This window comes from Ailuropoda melanoleuca, chromosome 4, assembly GCF_002007445.2.
Source record: "Ailuropoda melanoleuca isolate Jingjing chromosome 4, ASM200744v2, whole genome shotgun sequence".
In the NCBI taxonomy this organism is placed as follows: Eukaryota; Metazoa; Chordata; class Mammalia; order Carnivora; family Ursidae; genus Ailuropoda; species Ailuropoda melanoleuca.
The window spans coordinates 15,956,312-15,974,303 of record NC_048221.1 but is presented as its reverse complement, the minus strand read 5'-3'; the positions used below and the strand labels follow the sequence as shown (position 1 = coordinate 15,974,303).

At 60.4% G+C, this 17,992-nt stretch overlaps 1 protein-coding gene across 1 annotated transcript in view; it reads left to right on the top strand.

Annotated features, from left to right (window-relative positions):
- The first annotated feature begins 16,015 nt into the window (after window positions 1-16,015).
- MYL3 (myosin light chain 3) overlaps window positions 16,016-17,992 on the top strand; it is a 4,451-nt gene continuing 2,474 nt past the window's right edge. Inside the window, exon 1 of the mRNA XM_034657202.1 lies at window positions 16,016-16,237. Within this exon, the coding sequence (XP_034513093.1) occupies window positions 16,100-16,237 (138 nt within the window). The 5' untranslated portion in view covers window positions 16,016-16,099. The remainder of the gene's footprint in view (window positions 16,238-17,992) is intronic.

Genomic DNA, 17,992 nt, shown 5'->3' with positions numbered 1-17,992 from the left:
CGCCCCGGGTCGCCAGCGGCGGGATGTGAGTGTGGAGGGGACGGGGCCAAGGGAGCTCTGACATCGGGGCCCGGGAACGTTGCCCGGGACGCTGCCGCCGCTCCATTCTCTTCTCTGGGAAGCACAGACGTTATTTTTTCTGATCGGCCTGCCGGGGCCGGTGAATAGGGGCGCTCAGCCGTGAAGCAGGACCTCTTCACCGGAGGTACCCCGCGCGCCCCGGCCCGCGGCGCTGTGTGTGCGCCCGCGCGACTCCCGCTCGGGTTGGACCCGGGTCCCTGGGGAGGCTGCTGGGCCGCCAGCCCCGCGCCTGGCTCCGCCGCCACCGCCCTCCGGCTCCGCCCCGCCCTCGCCTGGACCCCCAGCCTCGGGAACTCCCGAGTGGGTAGGTCCGCGGTGCTCTAGACCCGCCTCCCCCCTGTCCGCGTCTCGGGGCTCACGTCCCTCTCCCACCCTCCCTAGTCCCTCCCCAGGTCCGGGTGTCTCAGAGTCTGGACCCTTCCAGACGCCGGCCCGGCCTTTCCAGCTCCGCCCCGGACTCCACCCCGGGCTGCTCCAGGCTGCAAGACCCGGGGCTCAGCCGGGACCCCCACTCCCGAGGCCCGCCTCCTTCTCCACCCCTTCACACCCCCAAACACGCCTGGCGGCCTCTGGTCCACTGGGGACCCTCAACTTGGGGGAAGAGCGGGAGGAGTCTTTGGGGGCAGGGGCGGGGGGGCGGGGTTACGTGCTCCGGCTGTGGGGGGACGCTGTAGCGCTAAGAGGAAGGGGGTCTCAAACCCCAAGCCTGCCACCTTTCAGTATCACGCAGAGAAGCTGAGATGCTGGGAAGGCCTGGGATGCTTGGAGCGGAGGGCTTTAAGGATGGTCAGGAGGAAGCTAATGTGACTGTTGGGGCCCTTGGAGATATTATCTGGGCGAAGTGGCAGTCCCTGCTCACCGACTTACCGGTTGTGTATCCTGGGCAAGACGACTTCCTGCTGTCTGGGCCTCAGTTTCCTCATCTGTAAAACGGGGACTTGACCAGCTGATTCAAAGGGCACTTTTAATTTACTGTTTTAGTGCTGCAGAGGGTGAGTGTCCAGACCCATGGGCTCTGTGGGCTCCCCAGACTCAGCCTGTGGAAATGGAGCTCCTCACAGCCCCCAAACCAGCCCCCACCCCATCTCAGGGATGGCCTGTTTTTGTAGCCCCTACCATCCCTGTGAATGGATCTGCAAGCCTAACCCCTAAAGCCACTGGAATCCAGCTCTAGCCAGCTTTCCTGGCAGCCCACCCTTCTCCAGACCCAAACTCACCTATCTCCTATCCTGGACCCCAGAGCTGTCTTCTTTCTTAGGAGTCTGTGGCCACACCCTCCTCCTTGCCCCACTACCCTCAAGTTTCTTGTCCTGGTCATTACGGACTGTGCTGTTTGAGCAATTTCCTCCGGAGGTGACTCCCCAACAGGTACTGTGCACTAGACTCCTGGCCTGCTCCCCATTTTCACTCCCCTGCCCTTGCCTTTGGGGTTTGTTTTGCTGGGAATCATGCTTCTCTGCCTGGTGTAAAGAACATCCTTCCCTCCTTGTGACCCCATCTCCACCACTCCTGGGGGGGGGCTGTGATTTGGGGGCTACCTCCTATGGTGTGTGGGTTACTTGGGAACATGGACAGAGGCTCAGGTGCCCGGAGTGGGCACCTAAAGAACATTTGTGGTTCTTCAGTGTTCCATTTTGATGGTCTCTCTTTTATGTCTCTGTTTCTAAGCCTGTTTCTGCTCTGGTTTATGGTTTTATGACTGATTGGCCCTGCCCTGTGGAGATAGGAAAAGAACATTCATGGAGGGATTGGGGCAACTGGGGTAAAACTGGGGACTGATGTAGGTAGTCCTCAGATCTGATACCGGAAAGCTTGAGATTGGGAAACAAACAATATTTGTACTGGGGAGGACCAGGGTGGGTTGTGGGTAGGGCTGCAGAGAGGGTTCGGATGGGCTGTGGGCCCCTTAAGGGGGTTCCTCTAGCCATAACCCATGTGCCTCACCCCAGAGGTCCCTGTTGGATATTCCACCACTGTTGCATGAGGCTGATCCCCTAAGGCACCTCCCGGCCTCTGGTTAAAGTGCCACCATGGGGATTGGGTGTCACACATTAACTGGTAGCACCTTAGTGCCTGGCAGAGCCAGCCTGCCCTCTTTGTCAGACAAGCCCCAGGGCCCCAAGGGTCAGTTTCTGGTCAGTTTCAGGTCAGTTTCAACGGCATTTGAAAAGACCTGATTGGGGGAGGGAGTCTTCTATGGGGACTCCCCTCTCTAATGGGGGCCTAGGAGGAAGAGCCAAGGTGATCACTGGAGCTCAGAGCTGAAGCAGGGTCTGGACCCTGGCCCAGTGGCCGTAAACTGGACTCTGCTGCTGTGAGTAGGGCTCTGGCCAAGCTATACAGACCTTAGGGCCAGGGTGGGCACCAGACTCAAAAAGGAAAGACAGAGACTCCGTTCTCAGCTCTGCAGCCTGGCCTCAGTCCCTCAGAAAACCCTTTGTCCCATTCTGGGGGCTCTCTGGGAAAACTGGCCTGCAAACCCTCAACAGTTCATCCCCCAACTTTAGTCCCAAAGTCAGCTTGAATCCCATTCTCAACCCTAATCCCAGACTGAGCTTTACCCCCTGTGGAGTCTTTATCCCAGTCTGACCTCTAACCCCTGGCTGAACCCTGACCCCAGGCTGAGCCTCCACCAAGCCTCATTCCCAGACCTTTCTCTGGTTCCAGGCCCCTCTGGAAGCTTTTCAAGGCAAGGGGCTGGTCGGGGAGGGGATGGCCAGGCCAGAAGTGAACCGAGGTGCCACTTTTACAGCCCTTTCGGCTGCTCATAAACACCCCCCAACCCGGATGAGTCACTGGAGGCCCCCTGAGCAGCTGGTCGGGCAGCCCCCTCCCCTTGCAGCAGGAAGCCTGGTTTTCTCACCTCTCAGGAAGGCAAAGGGAGGCAAGCTGGGGGCACAGGGGGACCTAGGGGCTCTGTCCAAGGCAGGGAGCACTCCTGGGGTGCCTGGAGGTGTGGGCTTCCGTCACAGACCCCTTGCTACAGTAATGCCAGGACCACAGACATCTCCACGCAGGCATGCCTTATGTGACCCGTAGCCCGACACAGGTGTACCCACACACACACAATGGGGTACCATGGCCTTGCCCCTCCCAGCTGCACTCGGGTCCCAGCGTTGCCTTGCACCCCACTCACCTGGAGCCCACAAGGTCTTCCAAGCAGGGCCTGGAGACTCAGAGCAGACTCAGGTTGACCATGGAGAGGCCATGGATTTTCCTAGCACCTTCTGCGGCTCGGGTCTAAGCAAGGCTGTTGCTGCTACGGACAGGAAAAGGCTTGAGTGAAAGCTTTCACTTGAAAAGAAAAATTAATTATTTTTTACCAAGCTCTGCACCAGCCTAGGACTTTGTCCCAGACCCCTGGTGGGGGAGCAGAGGCAGGTCCAAGGGTACCAGTGTTCAGCGCCCTGAGCTGGGCCCTCCCCCATCTCCATGGGTGTGCCTGCCCACCGCCCAGGCCACCTGGGCCCCTCCGGTGTCTCTGTGCCTCCGTGGTCCTCTCCTGGCCCTGCCAAGCCTGTCTCCGGCTAACTCTCCTTCTCTCTGTTCCTGTGTCCCTGTCTGCCCCTCCTGGCTTTCCCACATCTCAGAAATGTCAGGCCCCCATGCGGTATGAACACAACCCCTCCCGTGAATGATTTCATTCAAGTTTGGGGCACCTGAAGAAATCAGATGGAGGCTGAAGGTAGTTCGTACCCAGGCCACAGGCGGAAAAACTGAGACCTGAGAAGGCCTCCCCTCTCAGTCCTGGGTGCTGAGCCTTCCCTGGGCCGGGGACACGTGGGGACACTCATTCCACCCAGCCCTTGTCCTAACCCTGCAGCCCCCTAGCCACTCCGTATCTGACTCCTTGCCCACAGGCTTCCAACTCTGCTTAACCAGAGGGTCCAGACATCGAGAGTGAGGATGCAGACAGACAGAGTAGAAGAGGCCGTGCAAGGCCCTGGCCCCTCACCCCAGCACCTGGAGACCCTGGCTGCCCGCTGCCCTTCTGCCTGAGCCCAGCCTGAGCTGGTTTGGGTCTGGAAGTCCCAGGCTCAGCCTGACGAGGTGTAATGATTCACGTGGCAGCTGCTGCTCAGCACATTCCAGCCGGAGCCCCCAGGGCCCAGCACGTGAGGCGGCTGGCCCCAAACCGACCTCCAGCAGCAGGGGCACGTTCCTGGGGCCCCCATCCCCGGGGGCGGCCCTTCCCCAGCTCTTCCAGGCTCCTGGGGAGAGTACCGTACTTTACAGTTTCCAAAGGACTTTCTAGTATGTTCACAGGCTGGAAAGGGAGGCAGAGAGCTTGTCCCTCCCTGGCCTCCAGGTGGGAGGTGAGGCTGAGGGAGTAGACTGGGCTGGCCGGGGCCCTGGCATGAGGCTATGACAAACAAGCATGTACGGGGTACAGCTCCAAGGGGGGTGGGCCCTGGGTGGATAGGCCATTCTGTGACCAGCGCCAGTGGGGGACCAGATTTCAGCTTGACTGGTCAGTGGGCAACAGCGTCCAAGGGGAAGGAGCTCCTCTGCTTTCTCTCAAGCTTATTACTCCCTGACCCTCCATTCGTGCAGCCTCTCCCTCCTCTGAGCCCCCACACACCCCCTTGCTCTTCCCTCTGTTCCACCCTTGCTGGCCAGGAAATGGGGCCTGTTCTGCCCTTACCTGTGGGTCCCCTTCCTGCTCATGACCTTGGTTTCCTGATCTGCCATTAACAGATGGGCAGTTCAAGTTTCGAAGGGGCTCCATCAAGGGCCCAGACACTCAGGGCTTGGATGCAGACCTGTGAATCTGAAAACCTGAAGTCCACTCTCCCCACAGGGGCCGCCAATGTGGGCCAGGCTGTGTTCCTGCAGTGAGCCCCAGCCCAGGGCTCTGAGGGGCGAGTCTGGCCCTCAGCTCCGGGGACAGGAAGTTGTATTTTGGTCCTGGGTCCTGGGGAAGGAGGCAGGGGGAGAATGGCAGCTCAGACCCAGTCGTGTTTACTCGGGCCCGGCCCCCTCTGAGCTCAACAGGCCCATTCATTGGGAGCCCCATAAACCCTTTGGGGCTCCCTGAGGTTCAGAGCGCCTGGACGCCAGGTCTGGCTGCCGCCCCCAGACCTGCTGGGTGGGGGTGGGGTGGGGATGGTCTCAGATGTGCCTCAGTTTCCGGACCTCTCCGTTGTCGGAGTAACGATTGTCGCCCATGAACACTGCAGAGCAGTTGAGAAAATCAAGGGGGGCTTCATGGTTGTGTCTTGTCACACCAGGCTTCTGAGAGCAGGTCCTCAAATCCCATAGCCTTCAAGGCAAGCCTAAGACCTCACACCTGGCCTTGGGGTGGGCGTGAGTGCGCCTCCCACCGCGGTGGAGGGAGTCCCTTGTCCTCTCTTGCATTCATGCTATCTTCAGGCTTCTAACTCTGCTTAACCAGAGCGGGTTGGGTATCAGGAAGGGAGGCAGTGGCGGCATTTGTTCAGTGGGAAGAACCATGGCTTGGGGGTCTGTGTGCCACCCAGTTCCCACGTGACCTTGGAATGGTCCCTTCTTCACTCCAGGCTTACCCATCCCCACCCCACCCCACCCCATCCCGCCTGTGTTGGCTGGAGGTAGTGCGGGCATGCTCCCAGACTCCTCTGAGCCCTAGGGTTCCCATGCTGGGCAGCTGAGTGGGGAACTGGTGGTGGGGAGGGGAAGGTAGGTGCAAGCCCTCCCAGCCCAGATGCCTTTCGACAGCGTCCCCACATGCCTGGGCAACCTGGCCAACCTCTTGGGACCCTGGTGGGGGGGGGCGAGAACGGAGTCTCCTTTCCCAGACGCCTTCCCGGTGGGGTGTGACTTCCCGCTCCAGTGGTTGTAAAATCGCCTGAAGCCTGGTGGGTCCCTGGGGGGGGGGGTTGTCTGCGCCTCGGAATACCCCCCTCCCAGGCGTGTTTGACACGTGTTTCCGCCTCTCCCAGCATGGGCTCCCGCTGCTGCTATTTATAACTTTTAAGAGCTCCTGCCGACTGCAAAGTTTTCTTAAACTCAAAATATCACCGAGGTCCTGGGCACGCGTTCCAGAGGCCGGCTGGGCCTTGCGGTTTGAAGGGACAGGGGGCCAGGAAGGAAGAGGCAGAGGAAAGGGGGTTAGCTCAGACACTGGGTCCTGGCTGGGGGCTGTGGTGGGGAGACCTAGGGTCGGGGACCCCTAGGTCGTGATACTGGGCCCTGCTTGGATTGGAGGGATGCTCTATGTGGGTGGTCCTTGGTCAGGCTGGGCTATTTGAGGACGGCTGGGCCATCTCTCTGGGCCTCAGTTTCCTCTCATGCCTCAGACAACACTAGCTGGGTGAAGCAATGAGTTGGCAATGACGCTGGGAACATCTCGGGCTGGGACCAGGACTGTGTCTGTCCAGCTCTCCAGCGCCCGGCACAGAGCCTGGCCCAGAGGCGCCGTGGACGTTGGCTGAACTGGCCAGAAAGGGGAAGCACTTGGGGAAGTTTATAAAACTGTGTGTGGGAGAGTGATGTCCAGAGAGGGGCAATGGCGTGCCAGAGGTCACCAAGCTCATTCAGGCCAAGTACCCAGGTCTTCCCAACACCCCCGGCCCGGTTGGCTGTGGAAGAGGCTGAAGGGCCCCAACTGGGGACCAGTGGGTGGCCACCTTGGAGGGGGTTCCAGAGATAACAGGAGAGTGGCTATGCATAAATCGAAGACGTCCGCAGAGCTGGAGGGGCCCTGGCAGCTGGCTAGAACCAGGGAGGGCTGCCCGAAGTCACGTAGAACGCCGTTCCGTCTCCGGGGGTCCCCTGCCTCCTCAGGAGTGAGGAAAAAGCTCAGATCCCAGCCTGAGGGTCAAGCTGGAGGTAACTGGAGCCCAACTCCCAAAAGGGAGACAGAAGCCTGGGAGGCGGGGGGCTGCGGGGAGGGTGCCCCCCAGTTCTCTAGTGCAGGCCAACCACACTGCCCCTGTGGCTGCTGTCCTCATGGGGGTGATGAGGGTGGGGAAACTGGCATGTCCTTTCTCTGGACCCCAAGGGCAGGCATGCAGGGCCGGAGGTGGCGAGGGCTCTTGGCAGCCGCAATCAATGATTCCTCTCCATGGTCACTGACCCCAGACTGCTGCAGCCATTAGAGGACCAGGCTGGGATGGGAGCGTGCAGATAGATGGGGCTGGGCTGCGGGAGGGGCCAGCTTATCCCCCAGGGGCCAGAACTCCTGAAGGCAGGGCCCCTCTTCAGAGGGGCGGGGCTTGCTGTCAGGCCAGGCTCCCGGGGTCACAGAAGGCCCCCCAGCTCCTCCTTGCTTATCTGCAGCCTTGGATGAGCCCTGTATTCCCGAAGAATTCCGGCTGATTGTTCCCTTGTTGACCCGGCTCTGAGCTCCAAGCTCCAGCAGACAAACCCCAGCCTTCTGCAAGGGCCTGAGACCTGGGCTGGGGGCAAAGGTTGGTGCAGTTGGGGGAGGGAGGAGACTCTGGCCCAAGCATGCCTCCTTCTGACTGTGTTAGGGGGACTGCATGCCTTCCGAGCTGACCCAAGACCCCACCCCACGGTGCGAATGTGTACCCTGAGGTCTCTGGAGGGGAAGAGGCTCCAGGAAGTCAGCAATGAGATGGGGAACAGATAACTAATCCCAGGACAGCACTTCACGATCTGCTATTAATGGGGCATGATGCTTTGAGGTCCCCTAACATTCCAACCATCTCTCTAAAGTAGCTTCTTCATTAGTCCTGAGGGGCTCCAGTCCGGCTGCTGCGGAGAGCTGGGGGCCTGGCATTGCCCCTCTCCATGGGCTCCAGGCCCTGTACTTGGACGTCCCGGGGCTGGTTTGAGGGGTCACTCCATAGTCCTGGGCGTCTGCCGGCCCCCGCCACCCAGCCCTCAGGGCCAGCCTGATGGAGACTTGCCTGTCCCTCAGCCACCCCTCTTTCCCTTTGCCCCCACCCCTGCCTGCCCTGGGGTCCAGGATCTGGGAAAGGAATGGGTCGGGAGACTTCCAGAGAGTCCTTTCCCACGAGAGCCGAGCTCTGACCCCCATGCTTATCTGGCCTGAGCATGCCAAGAATAACACAGATGCTAAGGCTTGCGAGCCCCAAACCTGGGGACGCTGACCTCTCCAGGCCCAGCTGCTGTGCTCTGGCCCCTATATTCCCTCTGTGAACAGTGTGGGGGGTGGAGGATGGCTCTCAAGGGGGCCGGGGAGGAGGCAGTGGAAAGGTCCCAAACACCTGGACACATACATTCACGATCACACTCACATGTACTCACATAAGCTCCCGGACCTCCCCAGACGGGCCTGCTACGGTTCCCTGATTTCTCTGGTCTCTCCTCCTTCCCAGTGCTCCTAATTCCCACCCTGAGCTCTTTCTGTACTGGTGAGCTCGGAAGTGTGATGTGCTAGGTGTGTGCGTGTGCAAAGGCATGCGAATGTGTGTACATATGCATGCAAAGGGCACGTGTGAGCAAGTGTGTGAATGTGTGCGCACAGGCACGCACACGTGTGTATACACATTTGTGCAAAGCCATCTATGTTGCATGAAGATTTATGTTTAAAGGTGTGTGCAAGGACGTGTGGTTGCTCTTGGTGCAAGCTCCCATAGGCAGGGGATGTTGGCGTGTGTGCACACACACGTCAGTGGGATTCCTGTTGGCCCTCATGTTGGTGAAAAGAGACCAGGTGGTGAGGGGAGTGTCCAGGGCCCAGTGAGTGTCTTCGGACAGACACAGACACATAGCAGGAGCAGGTCAGCCTGACCCTGGTATTTCTGAGTGTGTGTGCGTGCGTGTGTGTGTGTGTGTGTGTGTGTGCTGTTTTAGACGGGGGGGGGGGATATATAAATACCCACACTAGCAGGTACTGGAATTGACCCTAACTATTCCTGGCTGGGGGCTTGGGCCATTTTTAATGCAGTTCCACACCCTGGGCCACAGAGGGTGTTTGTGTGGCCACTGGAGGCGAGGACACAGCTGGTGCTGAGTAGAGCGGGGTGGGGACAGCCCTGGGTCTCATGGGGCCACCCCAGCAAGCGGACAGGGAGGGAGGCCCTCCTGGGCACCACGGCCTCTTCTGCCATCACCACCAGCCCCCCCTTGTCACCCTGCTGCCCTCACCTTCACCACTGCCATCCCTGTCCCTTGCCCTGTCCACGTGCCAGCCACTGCCCCCTCTGCCGTGACTGTACCGGCCCACCCTCTCTTCCCGCCTTCTGGTCTGGTGCCCCCTTCTTGTCCACTTTGGGCTGCCGGGGGGCAAGGCTGACTCTGCCTACTCCTTGGCTCAGAGCTGAAAGCCTGGGCCAGAGGGCCATGCGCGTGCACACCTTGTCTGCGGGCGCTGGGAGCTCTCTTTGTCTCTGGCTGGCCTCGTGACCCTCCCTTCCCTGTGTCTGAATCTGTCCCCATCTCTGGTCTCACCTCTGGCCGGTGGGGGTCCCCGTCTCCAGTTTCCCTACACAGGCCCCGGTGGGGAGGGCAGCCCGTTCCTCCTCCCGCCAGCAGGGACTGTTTGCCTGAGACAGTTGGTCCATCCAGTCAAACAACCACCCAATTCAGACTCCTCGTCTGACTGACAGGGTTTTTTTTTTCCCCTGCTAAATTTACTCTCATTTTTGACTGAATTGGCCATTCAACAGAGGTTGTGTCCACATGCCCCCACCCCGCCCCGTGCCAACCGATGAACAGTCTCGCAGATGGCCACGCACACAGAGCCAGGAGCCCCCGGCCATGCTCACACACACGTGGGCTCACAGCCTCGTGGGACACACGTGAGCGCACGAGACGGCACACATCTCCATACACATTCACACCTCCTGCCGTGTGACAGGGTCAGTCCACCCTCAGACCTCTTCTGGGGAAGCCTCGGGGAAATGGGCCCGGGCCAGAGCCCCCTGCCCCGCAGCCTGGGCCGGCCACGACCCCTCTCTTCTGAGGCCAGCTTCGGCCCCAGCCTCCTTCCTCCAGCCTCAGTCTGTCTTGGTGGGGCTTTTGGTCATCTCGGGCCGCCGCTGAACCCCTGCAAGCCTCAGTAGCAGCTCCCAGACCCTGATCCTAAAAGGGGACTCTTTTTTTTTTCTTCCAAGGACAATAAATATTTGCTTTTTGGGAAACTGCTGGTAGGAGTGTACAGGGTTTGGCCCAGTGGCGGGAATGTCCAGGGCAGTTCAGGGAGGCCGCAGGCCACGCTGGGGAGGGGCTGGGTGGCACCTCACCCCATTCCCTCGGACCCCTGCCTCGAGCCCTTGTGTTCTCCATTCTTCGGCTCAGCACATTGGCACCCCTCTTCCCGTCCCTCCCATCTGAGACCCCTCTACGCCCAAACTCACCCCTTGAGAGCCTTTCCACTCCTGTCACCCACGTCAGCCCCCACCCCTTTCCCATACGCTCAGGATGCCTGGCCCCAACTTACAGTCTGACTCTTTGGACTAAATAAGGGGTTCACTATTCCCGGACACATTTTCGGTCTACCTCCTTAGAACCTGCCACGGAGGACAGGGCCGATGTCCCCCAGGCCGGGACCCTGAGAACAGAGCATGCCCTTCAGACAGGACCCCTAAAGTCAGGGCTACACCCTCCTTCTGTGGAGGACCAAGCCTGGCCAACAGTGTCCCCTGTCCTGTCCTCCCATGAGGCACTGGTCCCTGGAGGCTCCTGCCTGCCCACCCCTCCCTCATGCTCAATTGGGCTCCCAAATATAGCGGCCGTGGCCACAGCCGGCCAGGACACCACAGCCCCAAGCGTCAGTCCTGGGCAGGGATCAGAGGGGCAGGAGCTGATTATAGGTCCCTGGGCCAAACCCAGGGCTTGCCTGCCAGCCCGCTGGGTCCTGCCACCCCCACCCCAGAACCACAAGGTTGGAGCATCTGGTCCCCGTCAGCACAGTGGGCAGAGGGAGGGGCCGGAGGGTTGTATTTGGCCTGCGGAGGACAGAGTTGTCTGTGTGTGGTGTGGGGGTGGCGAGGATGGGCTGGGGCGCCTGGGCTGTGACTGTCACCTCGCCATACCCATGGCCATTATACAGATGGGGAAATGGAGACCCAGAGGAGCCAGGACCGGCCTGGGTCACGAGAGCATAAGGAGTCTCCTGCCTCCCCCTTGGCCACTCCTTCCCGTCTTCCAAGGCCTGGAGCTATGCTCCGGGAAGCAGGCCACATCCTGTTGGTGGCACGGCAGCCCTGCTGGGAAGTCCTCCTTGGAGTCAGACTTTCACCCAAGGATCTAGGACCGTGGGATGGTGCAGAAATTCCTCTCCTCCTCGTCCTCGTGGCTGCCTCGTGCCGCTTCTGGCCAGAGTTGCTGGGCAGCTCCTGCCCCTCTTGGGGCTTCAATGCCCCCATCGGTGCAGCTGGGGGGGGGCGCTGAGGGCCCTGCGTGGGGTCCGTGCTTATGGGCACCCACCGTGTGGCGGTGGGTTCACATCTGTGTGCATACACGTGTGTGCCCTGGTGGGTGAGCTGCCGCCCACGGGCCTGCCCACGCCTGGACGGGGTCCCCAGGACCTGCTACACAGCAACACTTGACCTACTTCTAAGGCTCTGGGTCTGGCCCAGGCCGCGTTCTCGACTCCTCCGGGAAGTGTGGGCCTGCATCCCAGCCCCGAGGCCTCGGGCCAGGAGGGGCGGTCTGGGGCGGGCTAGGGCAGCCTGTGGAGCCTGCGGCCAGGGGGACAAGAGCCCGACCCTCCTTCCCTGCCTCTGGCTCCTGGGCCCAAAGGATGGGCAGGCCTTAGCCGTCCCTCCCTCCCGTCACCCTCCGCCACCCCCTCCACGTGGCCACCATATTCTGAGCTCCCCAAATTGGCTCCAACAGGATGAGGGACAGTCCTCATGCCCCTCAGAGGAACACTACAAGGAAGGTCTGCCAAGCACTCACCCTGCTGTTTGCCAAGAGTTTACCCTCCTCCCTTCCCAGCCCTTGTCGACACAGAGCCATAGGCAGTGCCAGTCTGGAACGCAAGCAGTCCCTGTCCTGGGTCCTGGGTCCTGGGTCCTGGGTCTTGAGTCCTGGATCTGGACTCTGGGTTTAGGGTCCTGGTCCTCGGCCTAGGATTTAAGGTCTGGGTTTGGCACCCAGGGTTTTAAAGTCTGGGTCCCTGGAGTGGGGTCAGTTTCCAGGTTCTAAGTTTGGGATTCAGATCCTGAGACCTGAGTTTGGAGTTCCAGGTTCCAGGTCTGGACTCTGGGTTCTGGGCTGGGATCCTGGTTCTGGGGTTTGGGTTTGGATCTGAAGGCTGGTTTCTATCCCTTTTACGCCCCCTGCTGGCTGGTCCTTATGGCCAAAGCATTGTAGGGACCATGGGGTCACCCGGCCTTCTCAGACTATTGAGAAGAACCTCAGCCAGGGGGTGGGAGGGGCACGCAGAGCAGACCCGGGTTGAGGTGGCAGCAGCTGCTGGCTGCGGTGCTGTCTGGGAGTGCCCCTTGCAGTGACCCAGACTCTAGCTGGTCTGCCAGCAACACCCCCCCATCTCCCCTGACCCCACGCCGTGGATGGAGTTTGACAATGGGTCCCAGTCCCCCTGCGAGAAATGGGTAAATTGAGATGTTTGGGACATTTGCTCATCCAACATTTACTGAGTGCCTACTGTGTACTAGGGTCTGCTGTAGACTCTGGGGATATATAGATATGGGACAACAAAAACTTGTCCGTGCCAGCTGACACTCATGGGATGGAGGGGATCCACATAGAAACAAAATAACCAAGAAACAGGTTCGTTTCAGGGTGCACAGCGTTGGGGAGTCAGGGTGAGAGACAAGGCAGAGGGAGCAGGTCCTGGCTAGTCTAGGGAGGCCTCTCAGAGGAGGTGACGTATCACCGAGACCAGGGGATGACCAGGAGCAAGCCATGGCCAGGGTCCCAGACAAGGGTACCAGGGAAAAAAAAACAGCCTATGCAAAGGTATCGGGGCTGGAAATAACCTAGAAGGAGGCGAGTGTGGCCAACGGTCTTCCGCCTCGATCCGTGGGCCCCTCAGAAGTCAGGGCTCACATCTTCCCCAGTATTCTCCTTGGCTAGGGAGAGAGGGGGTTCTGGAATGTCGGACTTGTGAGCCTGCATCGGACTGGGTCACCACTCAGACGTTGGAGCTGGAGGAACCAAAGGCGTACTAGCATCCAGACCCCTGCCCCTGCCCCCAGGCTCTCCAGAGCCCTCAGGCCCTGCCTGGATCTTGCCTGCTGGCTGTCATTCCTGAGGGGCACAGAGCTCAGGCTGGGACTCCGGGGAGAGACGAGAGCCAAGCCTTAGTGTGGCCAGCCCTTACTGCCCACCGCCTGCCCCTCCCTCTTATCAGGCCCCACCCCCTGCTCCCTGCTTGCCCACCTGCCCACCCCCTGCCTTGCTTCTGGCCTCAACAGCCTAGCCTGCTGGCAGTAGAGGGGGCTGGGCATTAGTTCTCGGTTGAGAGCAGTCCCGCAGGGCGAGCCCTGGGGCTCCGTTGCTCCCAGGAACTGGAGCTCAGCCGGTCAAAGACCCAGCCCCAGCCTCTGCATCTGAGTCCTGGGTGCGCGGGGTCCCCACTGCGGGACCACATCTGCCCTGTGCAGGAGGAAAGGTGACCGAGACACCCTTCCCCCCACCTCCCCACCACACTCCCCCAGGCAGAGGTGGCAGCGCTGACTGGCTGCAAGAGCCTGCCCGCCCCATAGCGAAGACCTGGCCGCAGAGGCCGGGAGGCCAGGGTCACTCACCGACCCCCGTTCAAGCTGCCGTCGGGTGGTGTCTGAGGCGTGGCAGTAATGTGTGGATGAAAGCAATGAGATCAGAAGTCTGGGTGACCCTGAGTGTGTCCTCTGCCCTGGGCCTTGGTTTCACCCATGATGAATGAAAGGGGATTGGGTAATGTCTTTGGCTGTGGCTGTGGGTGGCCGGAGTCCCCATGGGACATCCAGAGTCAGTTGTCTCAAGGGCCAGTGGGCCTGGGCAATGGGGCTGCCCAGAGGCCTCTCTCTCTGTGTGTCCCCCTCTGGCTGTGTTCTCTTGTGGTATTTCTGGCTCGTCTCTGTGGACCCTCCCCCCACCCCTTTTTTTCTCAATACTCTTGCCAAACATCTGGAAGGAAAGTGAAAAACTTGCCTCCCCCCAGCACCGGATGTTGTCAGATTTCCAGATGTGGGGTGTTCTGCCCTCCAGATGAGGGGAAGAATGTCCTGTGTTTCAGCTAGGAGGGGGCCAGACCCCGTCCCTCGGCTGCTGTCCCCCTCTCCGTGAGAATGAGTGGTAGGATCAGAGGGACTTGGGCTCAGGAGGAAGATGGAGGGGGGACTCCAGGTAAAGCCCCCTTCCCCCCATAAATCCTGCCTCCAGGCTCTGGCCCCAGCCCCTCTCCACACGCAGGAATTCCCCCCAGGGCCTGGAGAGGGGAGGGCATTGCCTCTGAAGTTTCTATCAAAGGCTCCAGGCACTTAAAAATAACAAGGAGCACCTCCTTCCCACCCCCGGCACAGACGCCCAGGAGAGGAAGGGAGCCCAATGTGCTTGCAAGATGTCCTTACTCTCAGAAATCTGTGCCCTTGGGGCGCCTGGGTGGCACAGGTTAAGCGTCTGCCTTTGGCTCAGGGCGTGATCCCAGCGTTATGGGATCGAGCCCCACATCAGGCCCTTCTGCTATGAGCCTGCTTCTTCCTCTCCCACTCCCCCTGCTTGTGTTCCCTCTCTCTCTGGCTCTATCTCTGTCGAATAAATAAATAAAATCTTTAAAAAAAAAAAAAAGAAATCTGTGCCCAGAGGGGCCTCATGCCACCCCAGCCTTCCCACCTCCCCCACTTTTGTAAATGGTGGCCCAGCCAGGCTGCCCTCTGTCACTGCCAACTGCTGAAGGCCAGGCACTGGGGTGGGCACCGGGGGCGGGGGGCAAACCTCGCTCAGCTCCCTGAGGTCCCTCAGAGATGCAGACCCTTCCCCAGGGCCCCCTCCCCCACGAAAGGGCCAGCAGGGGGAAGTGTGGGGCGGTGGGACACAGATGATGAGCCTCCTTGGGGAGAGGGGGCAGCCAAGTGGGGGAGGGGCAAGAGCACATGGCAAAGGGGGCAGTGGGTACGGGGGTCTGGCGAGGGGTGGCCCTGAGCTGTGCCGGTAAAGTGGGCCACAGGCCAGTGTGGGGAAGCGAGGAGATAGGAAGTGGGGTGAAACGGGTGCTGGTGAGGGGGCTGTGGGGGCCGCTAGGCTGCCGGGCTGGGCTGGATAGCTGCACCCAGGGGAGTGGCACCCACTCCATTGCCACTCGCGGTGTTCCTGGGGTCCCTTGGGCTGGGGCCGCAGCTGCCTTCGAGCCATGACCAGACACTCACACACAGATACACATTAACACCCAGACACAAACCCACGGAAGCAGCACTCACAGACACACTCATGGAGATACACATAGACATGTGCGTACATATAAACACCCAGGCGCAGACCCGCCGAGCTGACACACAGACAGGCATGGGCCGTCCCCGTCCCCCACAGACAGACACACAGACATTGTGCCAGCACACAAGGACCCCCCTCAAACATGAAGACACCTAGACAATACATTGACATGCACAGATGCTCCCACCGTAGAGAAACAGACACATGCAGACGCCCCTCCGTCGCCATAGACCCCCCCCCTCCTCCGCACTCCAGACCCAGACACGTGGGAATTCAATGCACAGCTGGGAAGTTTGACTCAGGAGGTGCCCTTAGGGAATCACGGTCCTGCCCCCACCACGGCACACACTTGGTCCAGCCTTCCGGTCCTGCTCAGTGTATCACCTGGTGAGGGCTGCTGTGCATACAGGCGGTCGTGTGTATGTTGAGCAGTGGCCTCAGTCCCAGCTTCCCCTCCCTCTCCCCAACAGGTGATTGGGAGGAATGAGAGCCCTCCCTTTCCCCCACCCATTCCTGAGCCTGAACAATGCCCTCCCCAGGCCCCAAAATAGCCCCTGGGCTTAGCCAATGTCCTTTTATGGCCCTGTCCCTATTGTGCACTGCGGGGGGTGGGGCTGGGGTCAGGAGGTGTCCGGACAGGATAAAGGCCAGGCCTCAGGGAGCTCACCTACCCTGCTCTCTGCTTCCTTCTCTCCAAGGCCCTCTCTCAGTGCTTCCAGCTCCCATGGCCCCCAAAAAGCCAGACCCCAAGAAGGACGACGCCAAGGCAGCCGCGAAGGCAGCTCCCGCTCCAGCGCCACCACCACCTGCGCCTGAGCCCGAGCGCCCCAAGGAAGCCGAGTTTGATGCCTCCAAAATCAAGGTGGGTGTGGGAGCTGGGTTTCGGCAGGAAGGACAGGGCAGGTAAGTGGGTCCCAGAGTGGACCTACCCAGTGGCAGGCCAGACTCCGGAAAGTGAGCGCTGAGCTGAGGTTGGAAGCTTCTGTCCAGGGGTCAGATAAGCCCGGGGGTGGGTGGGGGGCTTCAGGCATCAGGGGGCTGCAGCAAGAGGGATGGTGGTCAGACATCAGGCAGGACTTCCCCAGGACGACTGAAGGGAAAGTCTGGGTGGTTTTGGAAACTGTCCTTTGCTCTTCTCCCTGCACTCACATCCTTGGGGAATATTGGAGCCACCTGGACCCCAACCCCTGCAGCCTGACAGAAGCCTTCCTCATTCGGCTGTGGGGTGTCACGTCCACGCCAAGTCCCCCGGGGTGACCGGGGTGGGGAGCATGGGGAAGTGAGGCCCCTGCCCTGGCTGGGTCACAATCACCCTTACCAGGGAGGTCAAGACCCAGAGCTGGTTGGCTCTCAGCTTTTAGGTGGGGAAACTGAGGCACAGGCTGAGTAGTTCACTTAGGAAATTGGTCTTGGGGCATGACCAGTGGACCCAGAGCCTTTCCCCAGTCAGGAAGTCTTTCTCAGAGTCTAAACTTGGAGGAAGAGCCGTGACTCCCATGGCATTTGCATACCGGCACGCACCGTGTGTCCCACCTGCTCCCTGTTCTTGGCTGGCCACCGGTCACTGCTGCCCTGGCTGCTGGCTGAGGGGCCCAGTGGAGCCCTCCCAGCTCCTCATGGCTCCTGCATGGCCAGCCAGACCTGCAGCCCGACTGCACAGAACTGTCTTCTGTTTGTGATCTCTTCCTGAGGGGGGCCTACCTTGTCCCTCAAGACATGGGTTCCAATCCCAAGTTGGCTCCATCCTGTCCCCTGCTCTGAGGTGTGGCTTCCTCAGATGTGACATGGGACAAGAAGCCCTCCTTGTAGGCTATCAGGAACTATTCGCGGAAAGTGTTCCCTGGAGTTGGCTCCCTGAGCCCCAACCACCCCCAGAGTCTAAGCTTGTGTCCCTCGGGCCCCCTGCTGGGGTCCAGCTACCCCAGGCCCCTGGTGGCATGGTCCAGTCTGACCGGATCTGAGGCTGGCACAGACTCCCCTGTGAGAGGAGGGCACTGTGAAGCCCTCGTGTGTTCCCCTGGCTCTCCCCGTCGGGCTGGCCAGTGAAGGGCAGGAGGCTTGGGAGTCTGATCTCGGCAGGCTTCCTGGTGGTGAGAGAGCTCTCAGGGGGCCAGGAGCAACAACTGTTGTCCCAACACTGCTGCGAGTCGAGTCCAAGAGCCAGAAGGGACAAGCATGGCAGGGTGGCAGGACAGGCTATCCCTCTGCACAGAGGTGTGTCCTGGAGGTTGGTGGGGCTCCCAGGGAGCGGCAGTGGGAGGCGTGCCAGGCATGCCCCCTCCCCCAAGCTCCTTTCCCTTCTGCGACCTTGACCTTGGGGCGAGTGACTGCAGTGATAAAAATAGACCTGGTATCCGGTGAGGAGGGGGAAACCGGGTCCCAGGAGGCCTCCTGACCTCAGGTGGCTCTCTGATGTGGCCTCAGCAAACACTCAATCAACACCACCACCGTGTCCCCAGGCTGTGCTGGGGCGGGGGCTGCCCAGGGCTTCTGGGTGGGGTGTGTAAGACCCAGGTGTAGGCAGGGCCATGTGAATGACAGTGCCCAGCCTTGAGGTCTCTGCGAGGGGCAGGCATATGTAAACACTTGTGAACACACAACGTATATCTCACACACA